This window comes from Amphibalanus amphitrite, unplaced genomic scaffold, assembly GCF_019059575.1.
Source record: "Amphibalanus amphitrite isolate SeventyFive unplaced genomic scaffold, NRLGWU_Aamphi_draft 000488F_arrow, whole genome shotgun sequence".
Lineage (NCBI taxonomy): Eukaryota > Metazoa > Arthropoda > Thecostraca > Balanomorpha > Balanidae > Amphibalanus > Amphibalanus amphitrite.
In genome coordinates this window covers 190,382-217,895 of record NW_024881982.1, presented here as the reverse complement: position 1 = coordinate 217,895, position 27,514 = coordinate 190,382, and the positions used below count along the sequence as shown (strand labels likewise).

The window sequence follows — 27,514 nt, the reverse complement described above, 5'->3', positions numbered from 1 at the left end:
AGACGGCATCATCCGAGTCGGCGGAAGACTGCAACATTCAGCTCTTGAATATGATGCTAAGCATCCAGTCATTCTACCGAGTCATGCGAGCTATGTGAAGCTACTTGTCGAGGACGTCCACAGACGAACAGGACATGCTGGCCGACAGCATGTTTTGGCAGAACTAAGGAAGAGGTTCTGGATTTTGAAGAGCACATCGGCTGTCAAGAGAGTGCTTAAATCGTGCTTCACCTGCAAGCGGCTACGTGCGAAAACGGAAAAACAAAAGATGGCAAATCTTCCAGGCGACAGGATCACAGCGGGGGAGCGACCGTTTACAAGAACTGGGGTAGACTACTTTGGACCCTTCTACGTCAGCCAAGGTCGAGGACAAGTTAAGCGATATGGTGTTATTTTCACCTGCCTATCAGTGCGCTGCATACATATTGAAGTGGCTGAGGATCTGTCATCGGACTCGTTCATCTGTGCGCTGAAAAGATTTGTAGCTAGAAGAGGGAACGTCAAGACCCTGAGATCAGATCGAGCAACAAACTTTGTTGGAGCCCACAGAGAACTACGTGAACAGCTGAAGCGGCTGGAGGAAAAGGAAGAGTGGGTGGCAAAGGAGATGCTAGCCAACGACATTGACTGGAAGTTCAACACTCCAGGAGCGTCTCATCATGGTGGAGCCTGGGAACGAATGATTAGAACAGTTAGACGGATTCTGGACACGATGCTCCACGCGAAAACACTGAAGAATGAGACGCTGCAAACGTTCCTGTGTGAAGCCGAGGCGATAGTGAACAGCCGGCCTCTGGTCTCGCCGTCGAGTGACCCCCTCGATGCTCCGCCCCTCACTCCAAACGACATACTCTTACTCGGGGCCAGTTCCGGAACGACACCCTTGAATGTCTTCTCTGCATCTGAAAATGACAAACGGAAAATGTGGAAACAGGCGAGCTATATGGCAGATGTGTTCTGGAAGCGCTGGCGTCGAGAGTACGTTCCACTGCTCCAGCAGCGGTCCACCAGCACCGCTACGGCTAGACAAAACCTGGCTGTTGGCGATTTGGTATTGATGGTTGACGACAGTGTGCCACGGGGCCAATGGCCCATCGGTAGGGTCGAGTCAGTCAAGATGTCAAAGGACGGCTTGGTGAGATCGGTGACTCTGAACATCAGAGGTGTTACACTAGTGCAGCGTCCGATTACTAAACTTGTGAAAATGTAATAAGTGCTGTGTTTGAGTACTGTGTATATTGCTACACTACGCCATGTCGTAGGTACCTTGCGAATGTAAATGTTGAAAGAGTTCTTTCAAGGGGAGGGTGTTGAATATTCTACCGAGAGCGCTCCCGGAAATGATCACGCGAGCGAGGTGTTTTAATTGTTGTAAATATTTTGATTGAAGAAAGGTCAAGGTTTTAGTTAGTTAGTAAGGAGGACATAAACTTCGTAACGGGGGGAAAATATTAAGGAAATAGCACATGTGAAACATTAAAGAGAAATATTCATATAATGTAGACAGTGCATATTACGATAAGGAATTGCTGGTGACCACGAATGAAACGGTAATGTTCTGCGTTAAGATACCGCCTATGAGAGTGTCACTCAAGCAATAAACCCCGTAGAAGATGTCCTTTCTTTCTCTATTACTCAAGAAGACTCCAACTACAAGAAAATATAAAGAAACTATATATTTATAATTAACAGTACCAGAAGATCCCTCCAGGGAATTAACAGGGACCTCAGCCGACGGCTGGCAGGTAAGGGAGGAAGAACGGGGACCTTAGCCGACGGCTGGCAGGTAAGGGGACCCTAGTGGCCGGCTGGCAGGTGAGGGGGACCTCAGCCGCCGGCTGGCAGGTAAGGGGAACCCTAGTGGCCGGCTGGCTGATAAGGGGGACCCTAGTGGCCAGCTGGCAGGTAAGGGGGACCCTAGTGGCCGGCTGGCAGGTAAGGGGGACCCTAGTGGCCAGCTGGCAGGTAAGGGGGACCCTAGTGGCCGGCTGGCTGGTAAGGGGGACGGGGAGCTCCTCCTCCCCCTCCCCTCCCCCCCAAGTGAGGGGAGAGAGAGGAAACAATATGTCCAGCGTGACGATACTTTCCTGGTTCACTAGCTTTCGGTTCTTGAGATATTCGTCTATTGACCATCTCATAAACGACAAAGCAAGACTATCGAAAGCCAGCCGTCCAATGTCGCAATGACCTGCCCCCGTTCCGTTCATCCTCAATTGGTCCGGCACGTACAGGCCGAGCTTTCAAGTGTTTGGATGGGTTCTGAAGAGGCTCTCATTCGATAAAATAGTTCTATAAGACAGTCAGAACGGAAGCCGATTGGTTATCTTGATCTGCTGATGACAAGTGTGTGCGACATTGGGCTATCAGAGGGCAAGTCGTGTCGAGTCGCCTGTGGTTCCCCGGTACTCGGTTTGCTGAGGTACGCAGTGAATGTCCCGCGGTGCCGCTGTGTGTGCCGCTGACCGCCCGCCGCCGCCCGCAGACACCACGCGCACACTGCAGGCGCACGTGCACGGTCCGCTGGCCGAGGGCGCGCCGTCTGTGGACGTCCCCGACAGTGAGGAGCTGCAGACGCTCAAAGACCAGCTGCGCACCCTGCAGACGCACAAACACGGTACGTGGACGTCCAGGTACCGCCGCCGCCGGCGAGCCGTGTGTCCCCAGTCTCTGACCCGCCTGTGTCCGACCTCTGACAAACACTCCTCCTCTGCAGTAACCCTCGTGCCGCCACACTGATGTTGGTCCAACCCGTGCGTGTCCGCTGACCCGCGAATCCCTCTGTCAGAGCTGGAGCTGCAGCTGGCCGGGGAGCGCCAGCAGACGGCCGACGCCACCCCACTGACCGCTGTGTGTCTGTGTGTGTCTGTGTGTCAGAGCTGGAGCTGCAGCTGGCCGGGGAGCGCCAGCAGACGGCCGACGCCACCCCACTGACCGCTGTGTGTCTGTGTGTGTCAGAGCTGGAGCTGCAGCTGGCCGGGGAGCGCCAGCAGACGGCCGGCGCCACCCCACTGACCGCTGTGTGTCTGTGTGTCAGAGCTGGAGCTGCAGCTGGCCGGGGAGCGCCAGCAGACGGCCGACGCCACCCCACTGACCGCTGTGTGTGTGCCTGTGTGTCAGAGCTGCAGCTGCAGCTGGCCGGGGAGCGCCAGCAGACGGCCGGCGCCACCCCACTGACCGCCGTGTGTCTGTGTGTGTCAAAGCTGGAGCTGCAGCTGGCCGGGGAGCGCCAGCAGACGGCCGACGCCACCCCACTGACCGCTGTGTGTCTGTGTGTCAGAGCTGGAGCTGCAGCTGGCCGGGGAGCGCCAGCAGACGGCCGACGCCACCCCACTGACCGCTGTGTGTCTGTGTGTGTCAGAGCTGGAGCTGCAGCTGGCCGGGGAGCGCCAGCAGACGGCCGGCGCCACCCCACTGACCGCTGTGTGTGTGTGTCTGTGTGTCAGAGCTGGAGCTGCAGCTGGCCGGGGAGCGCCAGCAGACGGCCGACGCCACCCCACTGACCGCTGTGTGTCTGTGTGTCTGTGTGTCAGAGCTGGAGCTGCAGCTGGCCGGGGAGCGCCAGCAGACGGCCGACGCCACCCCACTGACCGCTGTGTGTCTGTCTGTGTGTCAGAGCTGGAGCTGCAGCTGGCCGGGGAGCGCCAGCAGACGGCCGACGCCACCCCACTGACCGCTGTGTGTCTGTCTGTGTGTCAGAGCTGGAGCTGCAGCTGGCCGGGGAGCGCCAGCAGACGGCCGACGCCACCCTACTGCGCCAGGAGCTAGACACGGCCGAGTCGGAGGCCTCCTCCCAGCGGCGCGAGCTGGAGCGCTCGCTCAAGGTGGCCGCCGCCGACCGGGACGGCCTGCGCCGCGAGCTGCAGGAGGCGCAGGAGAAGCTGCAGCTGCAGGGCAGAGAGCTGGCCGACGCGCTCTCCCAGCGCAAACTGGCCATGTCAGAGTACGCCGAAGTCAGCGACAAGTGAGTGGCCGGGGGCCGATCGGCGCTGCCGATGGCGCGGGCGATGGGGTATGCGTGATTCCGCAGAAGCTGTCACCAGGACTCTTTTCAGTTGGCCTTTTTACATTGGCAGAACGCAAACCCATTGGAGTGCAGTGGATTGTCACTGGTGTTCTCATTTGTTACCGTAAAATGCAGAAGTTGGACAGTTACGTCATTGTGTATGAGAAAACCCACGTAAAACTGCCGTCCGGTAAATTATTCTGTCATTTCTAGGTGCCTGCAAGCTCTCAGCTTACACATTGTATCGGTGTATGTGCTATTCTCGCCTGGTTCCGAATCTGCCAAACGCCCACATCTCCCTCGGCTTGTGTTAATCCCCCCCCCCCGCTCACTGTGCCCTACGCTACGCTATCGGGTGACCGGTGCGGTGTCCGGTGTCACCAACAACACGGTGGGACCCGGGTGGGGAACTGTGACACCTCTGACCGCCCCCTCCCCCCCCCCGCGCCGCAGGCTGTCGGAGCTGCGCGCCCAGAAGCAGAAGCTCTCCCGCCAGGTGCGCGACAAGGAGGAGGAGGTGGAGACCTCGATGCAGAAGCTGGACGCGCTGCGGCAGGACATCCGGCGCGGCGAGAAGCTGCGCCGCGAGCTGGAGGCGCGCTGCGAACAGGCCGAGCAGGAGTCGGCGCGCGAGCGGCGCCAGCGGCAGCGCGCCGAGGAGACGGGCCGCGCCACGGCCGAGGAGCTGGAGCTGCTGCGGCAGCGCAGCTCGGGCCCGGCGCCGGCCGCCACCGACTCGAGCGCCGAGCTGCAGAGGTGCGCCGCCCGCCGACGGTCGGCCGGACGGTATCGACCGGACCGGGGACAGGGAGGGGCGGGGAACGAGCGGCTGTGGAAGGGGCATCGCTATTATGGCGTATTGTTGTGTTTGAATGTTTGAACCGTTGCTGTTCAAGGAGTGTTCTGTTTCCTTCTTGATTTTTTTTAGCTCCAACGAATTCAGGCCCTCTGCTGATGACGAGCCATAGCGGGTTCGGACCTCGCGATTTGGTAGATCCAAACTATCTCAAGTTGCATGCATCAACATTAAGAACGTTTCTCTCGCACCGGGTCCGTCCCAGCCTGCCCTGCGCTGGGCTGCGGTGATGGGTAACCCTGGCCGCCCTCCGTCGCCGGCAGGCTGAAGGCGGAGCTGGAGCGGGCGGAGGTGGACTCGCGCGAGGCGCTGCTGCAGCACCAGAGCCGCACGGCCAAGGAGGTGGCGCGACTCACCGAGCAGGTGTCCGAGTCGCGCGCCGAGCGGGACACGCTACTGCAGGAGGTGGGTAGGGGCGCCGAGCGGGACACGCTACTGCAGGAGGTGGGTAGGGGCGCCGAGCGGGACACGCTACTGCAGGAGGTGGATAGGGGGCGCCGAGCGGGACACGCTACTGCAGGAGGTGGGTAGGGGCGCCGAGCGGGACACGCTACTGCAGGAGGTGGGTAGGGGGCGCCGAGCGGGACACGCTACTGCAGGAGGTGGGTAGGGGGCGCCGAGCTGGACACGCTACTGCAGGAGGTGGGTAGGGGGCGCCGAGCGGGACACGCTACTGCAGGAGGTGGGTAGAGGGAGGGGGGCGCCTCGCCGAGCGGGACACGCTACTGCAGGAAGTGGATGTGTGTGTGGATGGGGTGAGGGGGGACGAGCGGGACACGCTACTGCAGGAGATGGGTTTCCGGGAGCGACAGTTGTCGGTGTGTGAGAACAGCTATGGGATTGGTGGGAGCAGCAGCTCTGGGGTGCGGAGAGCAACTGCTGTTGGCGGCAGGGAGCTTTGTCGGCACTACTGGCCAGTCTTGGTGAGTGCCGCGGAGATATTACGGGCCGGAAAATATTTGAGTGGCGTGTTGCCAACTACAGGTGAAAGTGTCAACTGATCGATCCCGCCCCTGTCCGCTCTGACGCGCCCGGCTCGCCCCTCCGGCAGCTCTCCTCGCTGAAGGAGCGCCAGGAGCAGGTGCGCCACGACGCCGTCAGTGAGAAGGACGAGGCGCTGGCCGACCTGCGGCGCCGCCACGACCACGAGAAGCTCATCCTGCAGGACGAGAACCAGAAGCTCATCATGGACATCGACCGGGTGCGTGTGCCGGCTGTCACAGATGACCGAGGGGGCAGGGAGGGGTGTGAAGTCACAAATCACGACTGTAGAGCGTCACAGTTACTCTTACGTATGCCTGCCGCTGCTAAAGCTATTGAGACCCGTTAGATCTTAGGAGTAGTTTGTAAGGTTCTGGATATGGTACCGTTTTCATGGGTCTGAGAGATGTTTCGTTCCCGCGATCTATAAACTGTTCATCAGTGCTGTCCCCTCCCTCCTCCGTCCTCTGTTGCCAGTACCTCTCTCTCCCCGGTCACTACTAGTGCTGACCCCTACCTACCCGTCTACCCATCAGCTTTGTCCCGTCAGCTCTGACCCCACCTACCCGTCTACCCGTCAGCTCTGACCCCCTACCTACCTCTCCCGTCAGCTCTGACCCCCACCTCTCCCGTCAGCCCTGACCCCTACCTCTTCCCGTCAGCTCTGACCCCTATCTACCCGTGCACCGTCAGCTCTGACCCCTGCCTACCCGTCTATCGTCAGCTCTGACCCCGTACCTCTCCCGTCAGCTCTGACCCCTACCTCTTCCCGTCAGCTCTGACCCCTATCTACCCGTGCACCGTCAGCTCTGACCCCTACCTCTTCCCGTCAGCTCTGACCCCCACCTCTCCCGTCAGCTCTGACCCCTATCTACCCGTGCACCGTCCGCTCTGACCCCTGCCTACCCGTCTATCGTCAGCTCTGACCCCGTACCTCTCCCGTCAGCTCTGACCCCGTATCTCTCCCGTCAGCTCTGACCCCTATCTACCCGTGCACCGTCAGGCTGCTCTGACCCCTGCCTACCCGTCTATCGTCAGCTCTGACCCTACTCTACCTCTACCGTCATCTCTGACCCCCACCTCTCCCGTCAGCCCTGACCCCTGCCTCTGCCCGTCAGCTCTGTCCCTATCTACCCGTGCACCGCCAGCTCTGACCCCGTACCTACTTCTACCCGTCAGCTCTGACCCCGTAGTGTACAGTAGGTCTATTAAAAAAGTCCCCAGCACCAGTGGGCGCTGCCTTCGCTGAGCCGAACCCCCGTCTGCCTGTCCCATATCGCGCCGGGCTCAGGTCAGGTAGGGTCAGCGGGACCGCTCGGTCCGGCCCGCGGGCGGTGGACGGGCGGCCGGTAACGCTTTCCGCCAGCCAGCTGTAGGATCCAACAAACGGGACGGCCACCGCTCAGCGCAGCGAAACCGGTGTTAAAGAATGGCAGTAGATGTTCATGGCCACAATGATTATGAGATAGTCATTGTTAGCCCGTGCCCCATCAGGAATGCCTAGACACTCATGCCCTGTTGGAGGGGAAATGGGGATTGAGCATCATTCTTATAACTCAGCTTTGGGCATTTGAGTGGTATTCGAAGTAGCGTCAAAAGTAGCAAAAAGAAGAAAAAATACTTCAGCCAATTTTGGATCGGGTCATAGCCAGAGGTCATGTCACTAGAGGTCGTCGGTGGTAACATTTTGCTTAGACAGGGTGCGTTGCGCGCACCGGTGCATTGGGTTTCCAATTTCCATGGAAACATCAACAGACTCGGAAGCTCGCAACGCTAGCGTGGAGCCGAATTCTTATCATCCGCCGCAACAATGCAGCAGCGCAGCGCAGCGTGCTGCAGCGCGGGGCCGTGAAACACCGCCCAGGGCTATCCATGTGTCAGGGCAATCCAACCCACGTGATGGGCTCGGCCCCAGCGGAGCATAAGGGCCAGGACTCCCGCCCAGGCCCCCTGTCTCCCCCTAATTCCTGTCATCCTTCCCACTCTGAAATCGACCAAAAGAGCCTAACCTAACACAACAATCAGCTCGTTTACCGCTATGTCTGAATAATACTGCCAGATTTAATTAAGGTGAACGGCTTAGCATGTAAATAACAACAACTGCCACCATTGGTGTTATGAGAAAACCAATTGCTTTTCCAGAAACACTTAAAAGTTTTTAGCTTAAAACTTGCATGAAATTAATTTTACCAGCCTCGTGTTCCTCTTATCAAAACGCTTCGAATTAATCAAAAGTTGATCTTTAAAGGTCATTTGAAAAATTTGGCCTATGTTCAAAGACATGACCTGACCAGAAATGGTCATAATGCATAGCAGGATATTAGATTCGTATCGTGGAACTTTACAAGCACTTCAGATGATTTCATAACTTGAGCAATTAAGCATGTCTATCAAAAATAATTATTACATGGCTCATTTGTAAGATGGGTGTGTGAACATGCTGACGAGTATGTTGAACGCAACTGATAATGTTCTGTTGGCCACAATTTCTATATTTAATTTATCCTCCCGGATTTCATATTTTTGTTAATGACACCTTGACGATGTCGAGAAAAAACGCTTAGTAGATTTAACAGCCTCAGATACATTCAGTATAAGGAAGGTTCAAGGGGGCTAGATTCCTTCCGTCCTCGCTATCCTCAGGAAAAACCAATCCGCATCGCCCCTAGTCTTCATGCTTCCCTCTCTGAACTGGAGGTCACCCCACCAGCCAGCCTGTAGTTGATGTCGGATCCATTCCAGGACACATAATCCTCTTCGGGTGACCGTTTGGGAGACGGCTGGACCGTCCCGACAGGGCAATCGTCCCACGGGAACAGTCTCGCTTCCGCAGATCACTGTCGCTGGCTCGCACAACCCAATTACTACACCAGAGCATGGTTATGTATGTCATAGCTCTGCAAGGGCCTTTTCAGACCGAAAAAGATGGCCCCCAACAAAACAAACAATTTTCTCATTCAGTATTGTATCTCATCAAGCACCACATGTTTTCAGAGTATTTATTATGCGTCCCGTAAAAAAGCGCAGTTCAATTTTCTCCCATTGACTTGAGCGATCTCAAAATTGACCCGGCCTTTCTGTCAACAATGTCAAAATTGCAAAGTAAACGTTTCAAATACATATACTGTTGCCCATTAAAATCGCTGAAAGTTCTGAAGCGATCGGTTAGTCGGTGTATTTAGATATGATGAGCACAGGAACTTTCCTTGAGGTAAGGTCACTTGACGTGACCTGGTGTTATGACCTTGAATTGAAAGACTTGGGCGGGAAAAATGGGCCATTTGAAATCTTAAAGTGCTAGATTTTAACAATAATTGCAAACACTATCCCGGCCAAATAGTGAGTGAGAAGGGAGCGATTCACCGACCCCATGTTTAGCTCCTATAAATTGAGCTAGCTGCTAGAGCCTCGCGGAAAAAAAAAACGAGCGCTTGCGTCGTTACGTGACGCAGCGACTGGTACCCCATTTTAAAGAGACCCTCCTACCTTCAAAAAAGTTAATGAATTGGCATGAAAGTGATGTCGCTCGGTTCAGAAAGAGCAAAAACGAATATCTACCAAATTTCATCGAAAAATATTCACCGGTTTTCAAGATATTAGACCTTTACTTTTGTTTACTTTTTGGCATCTCCGCTGTTCCTAGCGACTTTATTTGAAAGTGCGGCACTTGTTGCGCGGAAAGCAGCGTATACCACCGCGTGCTACCAAACGTTTTAGTCAAAGATTTAAAATCGTTAGATCTCCGCTGACGTCACAAATTCTAAGGGGGCATTCCAATGCATTAGCCCCTTAGAATCTGAAAACTGCAAGTTTGAAATTCCATGTCTTCGAATTAAAGCATTTTTCGATGTTGCGAGTGCCCAAACCGGTATTTGCAGGCCATGGCCACCAATTTGGCTATCTCAACTCAAAACTAATGTTAAGGTGGGAGGGTCCCTTTAAGGTGGGATGGTCACTTTAAAATATCAATGACCTCTTAGGGCAGGTTAAGGGCCACAAGGCATTTGATCGGTTTTTGGTTAATAGCTAAACGCATTATCGTCATTTCGATACAATCGTGTTTTCTGTTCTCAGACGCGTCGATTTATATGCTTTTTTGTTTAGGTGAAGCAATTTAGGATGTTTACCTCAGGTCAATGTCATGTTAGGGCAACGCAGGTCACGAAGCTGTTGAAAGGAGGACATGTTGCATAACATTTGATTCGGCAAGTCTTGCAAAGTCCATTGATGGCTGTCCCGACTGGCTAGCTCATTTTGATCGGGAGTTATTGACGAAGCACTCCTATGACCCTAGTGACGTCATAAATGACGGCACGCAAGGTGAACAATGCAAAAGTGAAGTATTAGACCTTGCCAAGAATGTATGAAGTCACGATTTCATGTGCTTGAGGTATAGTTTCAGATCATTTCCAACGCCAAATTAACAGTTTCCATAATTCCCCATTATGCTTATATGACACTAAGTGCATTGCGGATTGCATCATTTTATAACCGACAACCGTGCAGAGGTTTACTTAAGACGTCATAGTTATAAGTTAAGTGACCTGACCTGAAAACGTGGTTGATGTCAAGTGATCCGGCTTGAATGAAATGTAAGGCATGTGAAATGTCAGCCTTCTATCATCAGTGTGCTTTAAGCTACCGCAAAAAAAAAATACATGGTGGCGGCATCCACCCCTTCTTCTCGGCCGGCGAGGGTTAAACCTCGCTTCGAATTATTGCAGATAATGATGCGACCGAAAACAAAGCATTTATCTGTGTCTAGAACGGCCGCTGACTTGTTGGACAAGATCCCCAATCTTAACCCGCGCGGGGCTGGGGGGGGTAAATTTTACCCCCTCGCGAATTTTTGCAATATCTCAAAAACGGCGGCGCGCAGCGCCGCCAAACTTTCAGTACCTTTTCTTACATCAATTTGACACGTTCTCTGAAAATTTGAGCGAAATCCGTCGGAAATTTTTGAGAAATTGACGTTTTAGTGACGTCATGTTCGCCTTTTTCGCCTTAAAAACGGCAAAACTTCAAACGCCGCTAACATCTTCATTTTTAAAGGAATCGAGACGTAACAAAAAAGGTTATACGTAATTGTACTTTGTCTATCAAATGGTTATCTCGGTTTTTTGAAAATTTTGGATTTTGGCCCAAATTTTTTCAAAAAACTGACTTTTTTGGGAAAATCATTATAAAATCCAAGATTTTGAGTATCAAAAAGACCGGAATATATGTCAGAAAAGTGGTCTATGTGCACCTACATACCAATTTTTAGAAGAATCGGTTCAAAAATGTGGGAGTTATTCAAAATTTTATGACGTCACGACACACAAAAATTTTGAAAAATGATTTTTTTTGGAAGTTCTAGACCTTGTACGGAAACAAAAATAGCACCATTCGATTCGCCGTGAAAAACTGCATCAGATAGACACCTTTTTAGGCCTTAACAACCATTTTCAAAATTTGACCTCACTTGACCTGACCTTGACCTGACCTCGACCTGAAATTCATCCAGAGGTGGTCCATATCACTTATTGACAGTGGCGCGGGAACTTCTTCCAGACTGGGGGGGCTGAACCATAATAGAAATCAACCTAGGGTACCCCCAAATCTAGTTTTCTCACCGGTTTTAGGCCACTTTTTTTCAGACCTTGGCCTTCTCAACAAAAAAAAAAAAAAAAAACACGAAAATATTTTCAAAAAGTGAGGTATTCCGTCTCAGCTGAGTGAAGAAACTACCGTTTTGGCAACCTGGAGTAAAGGTTTTAATCTGCCAAATGAGTTGCCGAGCCAGTGAAATAGGTGGATTTTTCACTTACATGCTTTCTTCCTTTGTGACCCACAACCCCTAATTTGGGGAGGACAAGCTGCCCAACGGTTCCTGGCCTCATGAACGTTGTGGGGCACCGCCCCCACGGCCGCAGAGTTGTGGGGGCAAGCTTCCCCCACTGCCCCCTCCCCCGGTTCCCACGCCTATGTATGAATCTATGAAATTATGTTGGTAGATTTCCGATTTCGATTCCTCCAGCTGGGGGGGGGGGGCTCAAATACATTACGAGCCCCCCCAGCCGAAAAGCTGGGGGGGGGGCTCAGCCCCCGCTAGCCCCCCCGGTTCCCGCGCCACTGCTTATTGAGTGTGCCTATTGAATTCTATGAGTAAAATGACCCATAAAACATGTGTCGCACATGCCCTTTTCTATATTTTGTTTTTGGTGACCTGACCTGACCTGACCTGACCTGCTCTTGACCTTGACCTCTGAATGATATTGTATGCAACGAATATTGTTTTGGTAGCCTAAGAACACGTTTTGGGCAATCAGTCTCAGTCCATGACTCCATTCTTCGGCAACTACGGTGCAAGGCCGATACTGTAGACACTTGCAATTTGTACCCTTGACCTGACCTTGACCTTGACCTCAAACTTTAAATTAAGTACATGTTTTTAGTTGTTCGTGATGAGATCTTTCGATTGGCGTTTGAATTTTCCAAATCGGACCATTAGTTCGGGAGATAACAGGGGAAAATTTACCCCCCCCCCCCCCCCCCCAGCCCCGCGCGTTCGGCTGGAGACCCCAGCCCCGCGCGGGTTAATTCGCTAGATGGGAATAAAATATTCGGTATGTGATATATATATATATATATATATATATATATATATATATATATATATATATATATATATATATATATATATATAGTTAATAGTTATACCCCTCGATTTGCCGTCGCGCGAAGTCTATTCTAATCAGCACTGTCGCTTTTTTATCCGAGATGATGTCGCCGCTAAACGGGTTGTTTTGTTTGCTTGCTTGCGTTGAATGGCCATTACGGATTATTGAAGGATTGTGATAAAATAGGATTGGGGCAAGGGAGGATATGCACTGCAGGTGTTTAATTTAGATCACAAAGGCATCATTTCCGGCATCGTGCAGAGTCATTATCTTCCCCTCCTCTGCACTGCGGCATCTCTGCGCCCCACACACGGCGTCCTCACCCCACGGCCGGCCGCCGCCCACTGACCCACTCGCCGGGCGCCGCGACCTGACCCGTGTCGCTGCCGCGGCCTGCGCAATAGAGTCGGGGCTGGAATCCGGGGGTTCGGCCGGCCGGCCGCCTCTGGAGCGGGGGACTTTTTTAGTAGACCTACTGTACCCTACCTCTACCTGTCAGCTCTGACCCCTACGTCTACCCGTCAGCCCTGACCCCGTACCTCTGCCCGTCAGCTCTCGGAGACGCTGTCGCGACTGCAGGCCGAGAAGCGCCAGCGGGACGACGAATTGGACGAACTGCGGGCGAAGAAGGAGTCTGTCTCACAGTGGGAGTCGCAGATCTCCGAGATCATCTCCTGGTCAGTGGGGGAGGGGGGAGGGAGGTCTGTCTCACAATGGGAGTCGCAGATCTCCGAGATCATCTCCTGGTCAGTGAGGACAGGGACCGCGCCGAGTCCTCACACTCTATTCGTCTTCGTGCCACCGGGCTGTGTGTATCGTGTTCCGTTACCGCGCGACTCCACTGCCGGCCGGCAGTGCCACCCTCTCGTGCCGCTCACCGCCCGTGTCTGATCGTCCGCAGGGTCGGCGGTGGTGGAGTGTCTCCTCAGTACCGCTCACCGCCCGTGTCTGTCCGTCCGCAGGGTCGGCGAGGAGAAGGACGCGCGCGGCTACCTGCAGGCGCTCGCCTCCAAGATGACCGAGGAGCTCGAGATGCTCAAGGTGTCGGGCGGCTCGGCACCGGCCACGGTAAGTGGGCTAAGCAGTGGTGTCAGTCAACTCTGACACGGCCCATGCAAGCACTGACAGATGATCCTGATGGCTGGCTATAACGGGTGTCATGAGCACGATCCTTCGCCATCACCATCACTTATCGACGATCGTGGCACGCTGTATGACTGTAATGATTTATGCCACGCTCCATGAGACTTTTGCGCGGCCACGGCGCCCCTCGCAGCTACTGACTGTCTGCGGTCCGCAGGAGAAGAACTGGCGCAACCGGCGCTCCCAGAAGCTGGACAAGATGGAGCTGCTGACGCTGCAGTCGTCGCTCCAGTCCGAGATTCAAGCCAAACAGTCCATCTCCGGAGAGCTGAGTCACTGCCGGGCCGAGCTCATCGCGAGTCAAAAGTGAGTCACCCACGGGCAGAGCTCATCGCGAGTCAAAAGTGAGTCACTGCCGGGCCGAGCTCATCGCGAGTCAAAAGTGAGTCACTGCCGGGCCGAGCTCATCGCGAGTCAAAAGTGAGTCACTGCCGGGCGGAGCCTATCGGGAGTCAAAAGTTAGTCACTGCCAGGTAGAGCTAGCTCATCGTGAGACAAAAGTTAGTCGACGCGGGTCAAATGAATCAGGCTTTTATCTTCAGTTTCTAAGTAGATTCCCGGCGGTGTGAGTGGCCGTTATCGTGCAGTATGTTTGTGTGGCACGGTGTGTGACGGCGCCGCCGCACTGCGTCCACAGGGCGGTGGGCGAGTGTGTTTGTGTGTGGCACGGTGTGTGACGCCGCCGCACTGCACCCACAGGGCGGTGGGCGAGTACCGGCAGACGGTGGACCAGCTCACCCTGGAGAACCGGCGGAAGGACGAGCAGCTGCGCGAGCTCCAGCAGCGACTGGCCACCGGAGAGGGATGTGAGTTCACCCGGCCCGCGTCCAGCGGATACCAATTACACCACCTCTGCGCACTGCACCTCTCACAGCCGCATCTGGCACACTTTGATCACGCTCATTTACTTGCACATTTTCTCACGCACATTTCAACTTTTACGCACAACGCCGCGCGCATTTGCACCAGCTGTGTGTCTCGTCCAACATTTTAACAGTTTCACTTATTCATTGGAACTTGATTTTTTTTTTCAAAATACACCAAACTCGATATTATCCAGTCCTTAGTGTATTCTGGCTCTTATGTGTGTGTGCGCGGGCTGTCCGACTTAAGCTTTGCACCGTGCTCTTGATTAGTCTAGAAGAATGGGATAATATTGTGGTGGATGTGTTTTTATTATACGGGGCTGAATTCAGAGTAGGACGGAGCCCAGCTGTTATAGTAGTTGGCGTCTTGCACTCGCCCATGGTCCACTTAGGGCTGTGCTTGGCAACCTGTCTGTCCTCGGAATCCGACTGATCTTACTCTGATCCTGTTATTGGCCCTACCGCCGAGCTCCACCTTTCCGCACATTGCCCGATTTGTGCCGACAGAAGCACTGAACACTTCATCCATTTTTAGTGACTACTGATAAAGAAGGTCCCTGTGCGATGGTAACGATTGTGCCGCACCACCGTTCTCTACCGTTTCCTGGCTCTGTCCAGTGTCCACTCTCCCGTTCCCGGATCTGTCCACTCAGTTCCCCGGCTTTAACCTCTCCCGTATCCCGGCTCTGTCCAGTCTCAGTTTCCCGGCTCTGTCCTCACTCAGCCTCGCTCCGACCCGGTCAGTGTTGGGACAGTATCCCGGTGGCTTCTGGTCTGTCTGTCGCCGTAATCGCACCACGCGTGTGCGCCGCGGTCTCTGCGTGTGTGTGTGCCGGCCGCTGACGTGCTGCGTGCTGTCTGGCGGCAGACGGGGTGCCCCTGTTTCTGGGGGTTTCCTCGTGTCTGTGGGGCCTGCTTGTTCTGCTGGTAAAAATCTATTTCTGACGGCGCACGCAGCGGGAGTGGCGCGTCGGGCGGCGGCGGCGTCCGCCGTCTCCTACCGCGGTAACGTAGCCCCGCCCGCCGCCGAGCCCCGGCCGGCCGGCCTGGTCTGCCCGCCTGCCGCGCCCCGCCCCGCCCCGCCCTGTCCGCACACCACGGGACCCGTGCGGACCGCCCGGCCCCGGCGGCGCCCCCGCCCCCCCCCCCCCCCCCGCTCACACGACACCGACCCCCCCCCCCCCCCCCCCCTCCCGTCCCGCCCTGTATGGTGTGGTAGTGTGCCCTGCTGTTCGTGCGCGCTCTCTCCCTTTCTATCTTTGTCGTTCTCGCTGTCGATCGCACTGACTCTTTCTCAATCTCAGTCACGCATCTTGGTTCTTTCCATCCCCTTCATCACTCGTATCTCCATCTCTTCTTCTTGGTGCTCCTTCGTTTCCCTTCTAATCTACCTGTCCCTTGCTCCTACCATCTTCCATGTCTTCTCAGTATTTCGCTCTATTTCCGCTTTTATTTCTTTTATCTTGTTTCATCTTCTCGCTCTTTCGCTGTATTTCCGCTTTCTCGTCCCATCTTCTGGCTCTGTCGCTTCCGACTCTTCACCACCGTCTCAGCTATCCTGTATCCTGTATGATCCTTCTGCCGACCGAGCTGCTGCTTCCCCGTCCTTCCGTCCGTCCTGTCTGCTCCGTCCCCCTCCCTGCCATCCGTCCGCCCGGTCGTCCCTCCTCTCCTTCTCCCTACCTTCCGTCCTGTCCTCCCTTCCTGCCGTCCGCCCGGTCCGGTCCAGTGGGTGTGCCGCCCGTCCTCCCGTCCGCCCTGTCCTCCCTCCCTCCCTTCCTGCTGTCCGCCCGGTCCGATCGAGTGGGTGTGCCGGGACCGTCCTCCCGTCCCGTCTCCCTCCTGTCCGCCCTGTCCTGTCGTTCCGTCTCCCTCCCGCCCTGTCCTCCCGGTCCGGTCGAGTGGGTGTACCGTGACCGTCCTGCTGTCCTCCCGGTCCGTCCTGCTGTCCTCCCGATCCGTCCTGCTGTCCTCCCGGTCCAGTCCAGTGGGTGTGCCGTGACCGTCCTGCCGTCCTCCCGGTCCGGTCGATTGGGTGTGCCGTGACCGCGGCGCCGCGGTGTTTGGTGTGCGTAGCGCCGCCGAGCGGGCCGCTCCGGCCGTGTCAGTGTGTCTCTGTGTCTGTCTGTGGGCGGCGCCGCCGGGACGCCGGCTCACCCGGCGCACTGCCGCCCGCCGTCCGTCCGTCCGCCGTGCCTCCGTAGAGCGCCCGGCGCGTGCAGGGCGCATGTGTCCGGTGCGTCTGCACGTCCCCGTGTAGACGCCGCTTTAGCAGGGCAGACGAACTCCTAGTGTATGTCTGAGAGACAGGAAGGCTGCTTGTAGAGCACTGCGTAACTAGAACTTCGAAGCGTTATCACAATAATATTGGTATCGAAAGAGCCAGTGTTGCAGGGTCTTATACGCACCTGTTGCAATAAGCCAATTCAATTGCTTGCTTTGAGAATGCAGTTTTTGCTCACAGCGCAGCCTGCTTTACTGTTGGCTACCGTAGTGTGCCCAGATTTGAGTCAATCAACGCCAGATTAAATTGCATTCGTTTTAGTTTTTCTCGAAAGCAATTAAATGTAATAATACAGCACACGTTCCAGGAATGAACCACGCTCATATATTGTTGCTACGGGACAGTTTTTAGGCATCTACAAATAGACAGTCTAAGATCAGACAGTAAACAGGCACTATTTTGTAATTTGGATCCAGTTTTGTCAAGTTTGAGTTGTTTCGGATTTTGTTTTCATTTTAACCTGTTTTGGGGAATGCATTCATTATTGCTGTCATAAATTTTGATAAAAGCTTCACCCTCAGAGATACACACATATTCTTAAAACGTTAAGGATGTTACAAATTATTTGTCCTCTCGTTATAAGCAGATATTTTTCAAATTATTTGTCCTGGCGTTATTAAGCTTGTTGCCTTATTTCAATTGTTCGGTTTAGCTTCTTGCACCGTAAAGCTAGAGGGCTGTTAGGCGCTTTCTCGAATATTGTTATGACCGTGGCAGGTGTGAGGTGCACTGCTCAAAACAATATTGATCATACATACATCAACCACGGATCTTTTTCGAGCATAAAACGTTTCAGCACTGTTCAGGGCTTTGCATTGTTCATGTTTCTTTCCTCTGCTTTGTGGCTTCACGTGTAATGGATCTCATTCGTGGTTTAGTATTCAGGGTTCTTGTTATAAGTCTGTATTTTTCAATGCTCACAGTTAAATGTTTCATCTCACTGTTGATGCCGTATCAGATGGGCTGCTGCCGGTGCACGGTCGCTGCTGCGCGGCTGTCTGTGTGTGCGGTATGTGCCCCGTCCTGCCGTCCGTCCACCGACACTGACCGGCCGTCTGTGCGCGCGCGCCGGCAGTCCTGGACCGCTCGCCGTCGCAGATGTCGTTCTTAGATCAGTTCCTGAAGGAGCCGCCGCTGCGCCGGGCGGCTGGCGGCAGCGGCAGCGTGGCCAGCGAGGAGGCCGAGGCCGACGACAGCCGTGTGCCCAGCATCGCCTCCTCAAAGTCCGAGTACAGCATAGTGAGTTCGCCGACAGCGCCGCCCGAGGACGGGGGCTCCTCACTCGCCCTTACAATGACACTATCCCGATTTTGGATCACTGTTCACGCTCTTTTTAGAGACAGAGAAGAACGAATAGATTCTTACTTGCTATTCACTTAAAGTTTTCCAAGACTTTATTCAGACAGACCACTGCTGTCCGTTCGCTGTTTTTGGTGACTGTCTGTGGCAGCTGAGTGTCGGTGTGCTGAGGCAGCGCTGTGCGCCCCGCCCGCAGGACCAGAGCGTAGCACCGGCCGTCCAGCCGCCGCAGCTGACGCCCAAGTACAAGTTCCACCAGTTCCGGGTGCGAACGTTCAGCTCACCGCTCAAGTGTAACCACTGCACCAGCCTCATGGTGGGTGAGGCGCGCGTGCCGACGGGGTGCCAGCTGAGCTCTCCGCTCGGCCCGGGGGCGGGTGGGGAATCGACGGTGTCGAAACAGGAAGTGATAGCCAAGTGGACATGTTTGCCATAAGCTGCCATGTTTGCTATTAGCTCACTTTCCAGTCGCCTTGTCGTTGATTGGGCTTACAGCACAATACAAGTCTGTTAGGTGTGTGACCTGACCTCCACTGACCCGACCGTCCTTTGTCAGGTGGGGCTGACGCGTCAGGGCGTGGTGTGTGAGGTGTGCGGCTTCTCCTGTCATATCGGCTGCAAGGAGAAGGTGCCGGCCATCTGCCCGGTGCCGGCCGACCAGAGTGAGTGGGCCGTCCGCCCTCCCCCTCCCCCTCCCCGGCCGGGGGCCGGTCCGTGGGGTGACCGCACGCCGCGCGGACCGGGCCTCGGCGCGGAGACACAGTGTCCCGTCACCGTGATTAACTGTGCTCACTCAGCTCACTGCTGTATTGTATTGTGTCAAATGATAATAATACTGATGTGTGTTCATATTTTACATAAATATGCACGTGTCTTGGTTACTCAAAGCTAAGTAATGTTAACAGTTCAAATGGGCTTTTATTGATTTATGCCTGAACATACTGAGCTGCAGTGTCTCACACTGAAGCGTGGTCTCACATGGTTGCCCTGCCTGCACTAGCTCGTTCGCCCGATAGCGCTGCCCGAAACTGACAGGGGCGGCCCGGTGCCGCCGCCGCTGCCAGTCCCAGCCCAGCTAACTGACCGGCGCCCACTTTCAGCCAAGCGTCCGTTGGGCATCGACCCGACGCGCGGCGTCGGCACCGCCTACGAGGGCTACGTCAAGGTGCCCAAGCCGGGCGGCGTCAAAAAGGGCTGGATGAGGCAGTTTGTCGTGGTGTGTGACTTCAAACTGTTCCTCTACGATATATCGCCCGATAAGTAAGTTCACTCGCACTACAATGAGGTAGGGGAATCATAATAAGAGCAAAAGGTGTAAAAAAAGATGAAAGGATGTGGTAAGATCAAAGGTTGTAGACCAAACAAAACGCGCAGGCTATCATCGGACGTTGCTCCCTAGTCCCCACACCCCTCCTTGAACTCAGGATTGCTTTCTCAGCATTGTTTTCTCAATACTCGGGTCAGAGTGGATTCTCGGGGAAGTCAAGGACTCAATACTTTTCTTTGTTTGTTGTTACTTATTATGTTACACATTCAGTAAGCCAGACACTTGCTGGTGTGTGTAGTGTTTCAATTCAACGGAGATGCCGCCGTGCCGTCCGTAACGTGAGACTGTGTGCGTGTCCCTTTACCGCTGATATACCGACCTTAACCTCTGGGTGTGTCTGCGTGTCCCTTCCTCCAGGAGCGCGCTGCCTAGCGTCTTCGTGTCCCAGGTGCTGGATATGCGCGATGAAAACTTTGAGGTCACGCCCGTCAAGGACAACGATGTGATTCACGCCAACAAGCGCGACCTCGCCTGTATATTCCGGGTGAGTCGGGCAGCTGACGGTCTCTGACGGGGAGCGGTGGCGGATACGCAGTCTGGTTTTGCGCTTATGAGTTATGAACATACATAACTTCAGGGAAATGGATAGCACGTCTCTTGTGTGTGAAATTGAGTGGTTGCTGTTTTTCCGACTGATGGCCTACACGTTTACCGGCCTTCTGCCGAATGCGTTCCAAATCGGCACTAGCATTTAATACTTCCAGCTAGACTGCGGCTTGCCGTTTGATTTGTTGCTGAGTTGCCTTCTCTTCTTACCTCGATCACTGTCTCCGCCTGGGGCTGAGCGGTCGGCTCAACCTGGCCCGTAGAATTCTCCCAACCCCGCCCCTGTGCTCGCAGATAACCACGTCCCTGATGGACCCGCCCGGACTGCGCAGTAGGCCCGCACCGCCGCCCTCTCTCTGACTCCCCTCTCCCGTGTCTGTCGTCTATCAGATAACCACGTCGCTGATGGACCCGCTCGGGCTGGCCATTAGGTCCGGTACCTTTCCCGCGCCTGACGCGCCCGCCCCTGTGCCCGCAGATAACCACGTCGCTGATGGACCCGCCGGGGCTGCGCAACCACACGCTGATGCTGGCCGAGACGGAGACGGAGAAGACCAAGTGGGTGGTGGCGCTGAACGAGCTGCACCGCATCCTGCGGCGCAACAAGCTGCCCGAGCGGGCCGTGTTCCGCGCGCGCCAGCTGCTGGAGCCGGCGCTGACGCTCATCAAGTCGGCCATGTCGGCGGCCATCATCGACCCCGACCGGCTGGTGGTCGGCACCGACGAGGCGCTCTACTGCGTCGACCTCGACAGAGAGGGTGCGTGAGGGGCGCTGGCTGAGGGAGAAGATGGTGGGGGAAGCGGGGGAGTTCTCAGAGCTGGTGTGAGCTGGTGGAAACGATCATGCACTACACCACGCACTTCATGTGGGCTGGCTTATCCTAAATTTCAAGTCATATTTTTATTTTGCTAACACCATACTCGTAATCACAGTCACCTTTGCGGCCCTCTTATCCCCAGCCCATCCACCACCTACATCCGGTGTCCAAAATGCGTGATTAGTTCACTTTGTGTACGTCATGTGTGCCTGTATCATCTGTTGTGCGCTCTGACCGGTCCCGGTGTCCCCCGTACGGCAGAGATTGCCCGCGTGGGCGACACGAAGAAGATTTGGCAGCTGGAGTACCTGGGCGACGAGCAGCTGATGGTGGTGCTGGCCGGCAAACAGCGCCAGCTGCGCCTGGTGCCCGTCCGCGCCCTGGACGCCGACGAGGTCGAGTGGACCAAGGTCCGTGGTTCAACGGGGTGGATAGGGAGGGATGGGCGGATTGGGGGGATCAGCTGTGGGGCTGGACGTCGGGCTAGTTATGCCAACAGGCTGATATGCTGTTCTGAACGCGACGCTCGCTCGTGTCCGGCAGGTCTGACATCAAGGGCTGCATCACGTTATGGTACTGTGTATTTGTCCTGCAGACGTGTTATGGTCCTGTGTCTGTCCTGCAGGTGTCTGACACCAAGGGCTGCATCACGTTCGCCACCGGGCTGCTGAAGCCGGACGCCGGCCGGCAGGCGGCCTCCTACTGCCTCTGCGTGGCTGTGAAGCGACAGGTGATCATCTACGAGATCAACCGCAACAAGGGCCGCCACCGTCGGCTGCGCGAGATCCTGCTGCCGGCTCAGCCGCAGTCGGTGGATGTGCTGGGGGAGGGCCGGCTGGCGGTCGGCTTTCCGTCCGGCTTCACCATCTACAGCCTGACGGGCGACGCGCACCCGCAGTCGCTGGTCCATCCCGACAGCCAGACACTCGAGTTCCTGGCGCACAACCCGGTGGACGCGCTCTGCTGCATCCAGCTGCCCAGGTACGGACGGCAGCCCGGCCGGCATCAAAGCAAAACATGGGAACGTGCATAGAGATCTTATATACACTCTATGTATATAAGATCTCTATGGGAACGTGAGGCCAGAATACTGTGATAGAGTCATGGGTGGCGTCGACGTTATAATACAGGGTGGGGCGAATCGTGCTCTAGCGATCTTCTATTCTGTTCATAGTGTGCATGTATCTGGAAAAGTTTTTAAGTTATTTTTTTTTTGGCTAAACTTTTATCAACGGGGGTGGGGGACCAGTGCTGTTTGTAGTTCCCTTCCCTCCGTGGGCTGTGTGTAGGGCGCCTGGCCTCCCCGGGACTCATGTCTGGGGCGTCCATCTCCCCTGGCACTGTTCACAACGTCCCTGCGGCCGTTCCAGGGGCGAGTACCTGCTGGTGTTCTCCAGTCTGGCCGTGTACGTCGGCAAGGACGGCCGCAAGTCCCGCGAGCGCGAGATCCTTTTCCCGGCAGTGCCCGTGGCCGTCGGTACGTATCAGCGGGCGACTGCGGCCGGGCGGGGCGGCTGCTGATGGCAGCCGACCGGCGAACTGTGGGCTCAGGGGCCAGTTGCTCTGATTCATGGCAGTGGGTGCTTCAGATATTTTCGGTGGGCTGTGACTAAATGGCTAAACTTTAGATCTAAATGGCTTAAATGGCGAGTGTTAAATGGCTAGATGTTCCACAGTGCCTACAAATATCTCCTGTGTGTTCACTGTTCTGTGCAGTTGTGCAACGTCACGGTCAGCTCCTGGGTTATCGCTGACATTCCCTGTGTTCCGTGCTGTGTACCCTACAGCGGGGGCCAGTAGCTGGGACTTCCATTGACACCTTGTGTTCTCTGTGACCCGCAGCGTACAGCGAGGGCCAGCTGCTCGTGTACAGCGACACGCAGCTGGACGTGTTCGAGGCGAGCTCGGGCGACTGGGTGCAGACGCTGAACGTGCGCCGCGCCCGGCCGCTGGGCCGCTCGGGCCGGCTCAGTCTGGCGTTCGTCTCCGACCTGCCGCACGTCGTCTACCTGAGCCACATGCACCGGCAGCCGCAGCTCATCAACGTCGAGTCGAGCGGGCCCGGCCGGCCGGCCGGCCGCGTCAACCGGCGCCGCTTCTCCGTCCGCGAACACCCGCGCGCCGCCAGAACGTTAGTAGAACACGGGAATCTGACGGGGTAGGACGGGACGTGAGAGGGAGGGGTCTGGACGGGACATGGACATGGGGATGGCACGGAACGGAAAGGGATACATTGGATTGGTGCAGTACCATAGGAACAAAAGTTTCTTGCTGGCGCCAAATGTAATTCTAGTAACCATAATTGACCATTGGTTTCCGCCCGGTGTTAGTTCTACTCTTTTGTCAACCGAAGCTATCAAACTAGACGCCCGTCTATTTCAGTCTGGAGTAGTTGGAATATTTTGGTCTGCTGATCAGGCATGGAAATAATACCAGCATCCTTGTGCCGTGTTCCGTTCGTCTGTCGGTGGCTGCTGGTCGGTGCAGCATTGTCCCCGGCCCGTCGTAACGCTCCTCCCCCGCCGGCAGCGGTGGCCACGGCACGGCCGACCGAGACCGGCGCAGCAAGATGATTTCGCTGCCGTCCAACTTCAACCACGTGTCGCACATGGGGCCCGGCGACGGCATCCAGATCCAGCGGCTGATGGACCTGCCCACAACCCTGGAGACGGCCGACCAGGCGCCGGCGCCGGCCGCTCAGCCGCCGCCGGCCGCCGGCGCGCCGCCGCCGCAGCCGCAGCCGCAGGCCATCCAGCGTGTGCGGAGCATGTTCCAGCCGGCGGCGTCTGGCGGGAGGGGCGCCGAGCCGCCGCGCCGCTCGGTCAGCCACACGCCGGGCCACCCGGCGCCGCCGCTGATCCAGCACCCGGCGCACCTGCACCAGCCCGGCGCCGGGCCGCAGATCTACCAGAACGTGCAGAACGGCCGCCGGCCGGCGCCGCTGGGCCCGCCGCCGGCGCCGCCCGGCTCGCGGGTGCGCTCTCCGGACGGCGCCAGCAGCGGCAGCGGCTCGCTGGCCGAACAGGTGCTCATGTCCGTGCAGCGGCACGACCGGACGCAGGTGAGGCACCGCCCGGCAGCGGGGCGCACCGGCGGTACGGGTCGGCATACCCAATACCCGTCAGTTGCGTGGAATGGCGGGTGAAAGTGTTATGGATAAGTTACGATTTCCCGTTTTTTCATATTCAAAAGGATTTCGGTTTGCTAGGAGGAGAATTTTTACGATGTAGCCAATAAGCAACGACATATTAACGACAACTTACGACATGTCACTGTCGCCGTGTAACGGCTGTGTCATTTTGTCACCGTAAGGGTGTGTAACCGTATAGCGGGTGTGTCACCGTGTAACTGGTGTACTGTCGCCGTGTGTGACACTGTGTCACCGTATAAGGCGTGTTTCACCTTTTAAGGGATGTGTCACCGATCACCGTATAGCTAGTGTGCAAATGTGCCACCGTATAACTGATGTGCTACTGTCACTATTGAACTAGCTTGTCAGGCTGTTTTACCGTATAATTACGGATATGTCACCGTGTAACAGATGCGTCGCTATATAACGAGTTTGCCTCCGTAACAACAGGTCTTTTACCGTACATATAACTGGCTTGCCACTAACGCTTGTGAGTCAGTGTATCACCGTATCACGAATGTGTTACCGAATAACGGGTGTGTCACCGTATAACATAACCAGTATGTCAGACTGTGTCACTGTATAACATAACCAGTATGTCAGACTGTGTCACCATATAACATAACCAGTATGTCAGACTGTGTCACCGTATAACATAACCAGTATGTCGGACTGTGTCACCATGTAACATAACCAGTATGTCAGACTGTGTCACCATGTAACATAACTAGTATGTCAGACTGTGTCACCATGTAACATAACCAGTATGTCAGACTGTGTCACCATATAACACAACCAGTACTTCAGACTGTGTCACCGTATAACATAACCAGTATGTCAGACTGTGTCACCATGTAACATAATCAGTGTGTCAGACTGTGTCACCATGTAACATAACCAGTGTGTCAGACTGTGTCACCGTATAACATAATCAGTGTGTCAGACTGTGTCACCATGTAACATAACCAGTATGTCAGACTGTGTCACCATGTAACATAACCAGTGTGTCAGACTGTGTCACTGTATAACATAACCAGTACGTCAGACTGTCACCTATAACATAACCAATATTTCAGACTGTGTCACCGTATAACATAACCAGTATGTCAGACTGTGTCATCGTATAACTGTTGTGTCAGACTGTGTCACCGTATAACTGTTGTGTCAGACTGTTACGGTATAACTGCTGTGTCAGACTGTTTCTGTACCTATAACCAGTGTGTCAGACTGTGTCACCGTATAACTGCTGTGTCAGACTGTTTCACCGTAAAACCGCTGGGTCAGACTGTGTCACCATATAACCGGTGTGTCAAACTGTTGCTGTATAACTGCTGTGTCAGACTGTTACTGTATAACCAGTGCGTTAGACTGTGTTACCGTATAACTTCTGTGTCAGACTGTTACTGTATAACTGCTGTGTCAGACTGTGTCACTGTATAACTGCTGTCAGACTGTGTCACCGTATAACTGCTGTGTCACTGGATGACGGGCGCGCCGTTGCCGGCAGGAGGGCCTGGACGACAGCCCGCGGCACAGCATCGCGTCCAACAACTCGAGTAACCTGAGCTCACCGCCGAGTCCGGCTCGGGATCGGGGCTCGTCCAGCTACGAGAGCTAGAGGCGGCCGCGCGCGCCTCCGTCTCCGTCTCCGTCTCCGTCTCCGTCTCCTTCCCCCGCAATATGCCGCGCCCGGCTGGCTCGGTTAGTCGCTTGTACAATCCTGGATAGGTGAATGAGCGGTGTGTGTGCGCGTGGGCCGCTCGGCCGGCGCGGGCCGGGCCGGGCGAGGGCGAGGGCGCTCCCCGCTGGCGGCCTCCGCTGTCGCTGCCGCTGCCGCTGCCGCTACCGCTCCGCCGCTGGTCCGCTGATGTGGCGCACACGGCGGGCGCCGGCCGCATTACGTGTATTAGACCGTGTATATATGCCGACCTGTCTAGCGTTATTGACAATAATATAGGTATTTATTATGTATGTTGTTAATTTTACTCGCGAAACGAGCGTCGACTTTCAGAGATTCGTGATCGTTTTTGGACGAGAGATGGAAACGCGAAATACGGTCAATAAATACGACTTTGAATGCCTTTCTAACACGTCAGACTTCTTCGCTGGCAAGGACTTGTGGTAGTGCCTCGGATTGGTAAAACAAGATTCGTTGGCATGAATGGCTGATCGAAATCTCCGATTGGTGACCCCTCTGCTGTGTGGAATGCTTTCTCATAAAAATGGAACATGCTTGTGAGTAATTCTGGGTTTGGCAAGTTTTATGGTTCTTTAGTGTCTGTGCGAGCCGCGAGGGTCATACCTATTAAGAAGCATTTTTAATCTTATTCTTGCAGGGTGTTCGGAAAATCAGCACTTCGGGAATACATTGTCCCTATAATAGCGGGGGCTTGGCTGCGGTTATGGAACGGGATTGGCCGGACCGGACCTATATACGGCCTTGGGCCGGACGACGTAGAATCTTCGTCGTCCGAGACATCGAACGCGGGGCAAGATTCTTCAAGATACTTCAAGATTCAGGACCAGCCCACAGACCAATCGTTGGTTAAGGACGATGCCAGGGCCGTATATAGGTCCGGTCCGGCCAATCCCGTTCCATAACCGCAGCCAAGCCCCCGCTGACCTTGACCGGGATTGGCTGGACGGCGTAGAATCTTCGTCGTCCGATAGACATCGAACGCGGGTTTGGGCTGGCTGGTCCAAGATTCTTGCAGCTTCTTCGGGGATCGGCTGACTTCCATATACCCTGGGCTGACTGATCAACGGTCCAAACGAAACGGCGATCGTATCAATTGCTGTGACGTCACAAAGGGGTTAAAGGGACCCTCCCACCTTAACATTAGTTTTGAGTTGAGATAGCCAAGTTTGCGGCCAGGCTCAGAAACCACCATTTATCCTGGTCGCAACCCCCGCAGCTTTATGGTGTTCAAGAAATTTCTTCCCTTTACTTGCAGGGTGGGACCAGCGTGGTCCCTATCTCTTAACCATTACGGGAATCTGATGACGTCATCAGGCTTTCGAACGTCCGTTAAATGTTTGACTAAAACGTTTTGTAGCACGCGGTGGTATATGCTGCGTTGCGCGCAACAAATGCCGCACTTTTAAATAAAGTCGCTAGGAACAGCGGAGATCCCAAAAAGTAAACAAAAGTAAAAGTCTAATATCTTGAAAACCGGTGAATATTTTTCGGTGAAATTTTGTAGATATTCGTTTTCGCTCTTTCTGAACCGAGCGACATCACTTTCATGCCAATTCATAAACTTTTTTGAAGGTGGGAGGGTCCCTTTAAAGGGATTATCAGGGTTTGAAAATTGATAGGAATCGGAATGTATTGCCTATCAGTTAAGTCTCCAGACTCTGCCGATTTCAACGATATACATAAAATGCCTATTGATGCTATACTTTGCAAGTTATAGCCGTTTGAAAAACGACAAAAATGTACTTACTCCCGCAAAACAAGTACTTGAGCGGTCAGATTGGCCCATCACTATAGGGGCATTCCATGTCAACCGGGACAGCCAAAATCGGCCACCTCTGCGATTTTGTTCAAACTTGGTATACTTATAGGCTATTGGGTGAAACCTCTGAGGGTGAAAGGA

The 27,514-nt window shown here is 54.9% G+C and overlaps 1 protein-coding gene across 2 annotated transcripts in view; it reads left to right on the top strand.

Moving 5' to 3' along the window:
* LOC122392505 (serine/threonine-protein kinase Genghis Khan-like) overlaps nucleotides 1-26,003 on the top strand; it is a 51,085-nt gene extending 25,082 nt beyond the window's left edge. The window contains exons 9-29 of one of the 2 annotated variants that reach the window (XM_043387424.1): nucleotides 2,483-2,614; nucleotides 3,697-3,961; nucleotides 4,457-4,759; nucleotides 5,123-5,264; nucleotides 5,911-6,060; nucleotides 13,055-13,179; nucleotides 13,465-13,570; nucleotides 13,803-13,951; nucleotides 14,345-14,451; nucleotides 17,871-18,034; nucleotides 18,291-18,410; nucleotides 18,651-18,756; nucleotides 19,195-19,354; nucleotides 19,779-19,905; nucleotides 20,446-20,725; nucleotides 21,047-21,195; nucleotides 21,411-21,766; nucleotides 22,156-22,262; nucleotides 22,628-22,916; nucleotides 23,315-23,846; nucleotides 25,426-26,003. In XM_043387424.1, the coding sequence (XP_043243359.1) occupies nucleotides 2,483-2,614; nucleotides 3,697-3,961; nucleotides 4,457-4,759; nucleotides 5,123-5,264; nucleotides 5,911-6,060; nucleotides 13,055-13,179; nucleotides 13,465-13,570; nucleotides 13,803-13,951; nucleotides 14,345-14,451; nucleotides 17,871-18,034; nucleotides 18,291-18,410; nucleotides 18,651-18,756; nucleotides 19,195-19,354; nucleotides 19,779-19,905; nucleotides 20,446-20,725; nucleotides 21,047-21,195; nucleotides 21,411-21,766; nucleotides 22,156-22,262; nucleotides 22,628-22,916; nucleotides 23,315-23,846; nucleotides 25,426-25,533 (3,977 nt within the window). In that variant the 3' untranslated portion in view covers nucleotides 25,534-26,003. Of the gene's footprint in view, nucleotides 1-2,482; nucleotides 2,615-3,696; nucleotides 3,962-4,456; nucleotides 4,760-5,122; nucleotides 5,265-5,910; nucleotides 6,061-13,054; nucleotides 13,180-13,464; nucleotides 13,571-13,802; nucleotides 13,952-14,344; nucleotides 14,452-17,870; nucleotides 18,035-18,290; nucleotides 18,411-18,650; nucleotides 18,757-19,194; nucleotides 19,355-19,778; nucleotides 19,906-20,445; nucleotides 20,726-21,046; nucleotides 21,196-21,410; nucleotides 21,767-22,155; nucleotides 22,263-22,627; nucleotides 22,917-23,314; nucleotides 23,847-25,422 lie in introns of both variants that reach the window. The other variant, XM_043387423.1, reaches the window with a different exon arrangement.
* The last annotated feature ends 1,511 nt before the right edge of the window (nucleotides 26,004-27,514 follow it).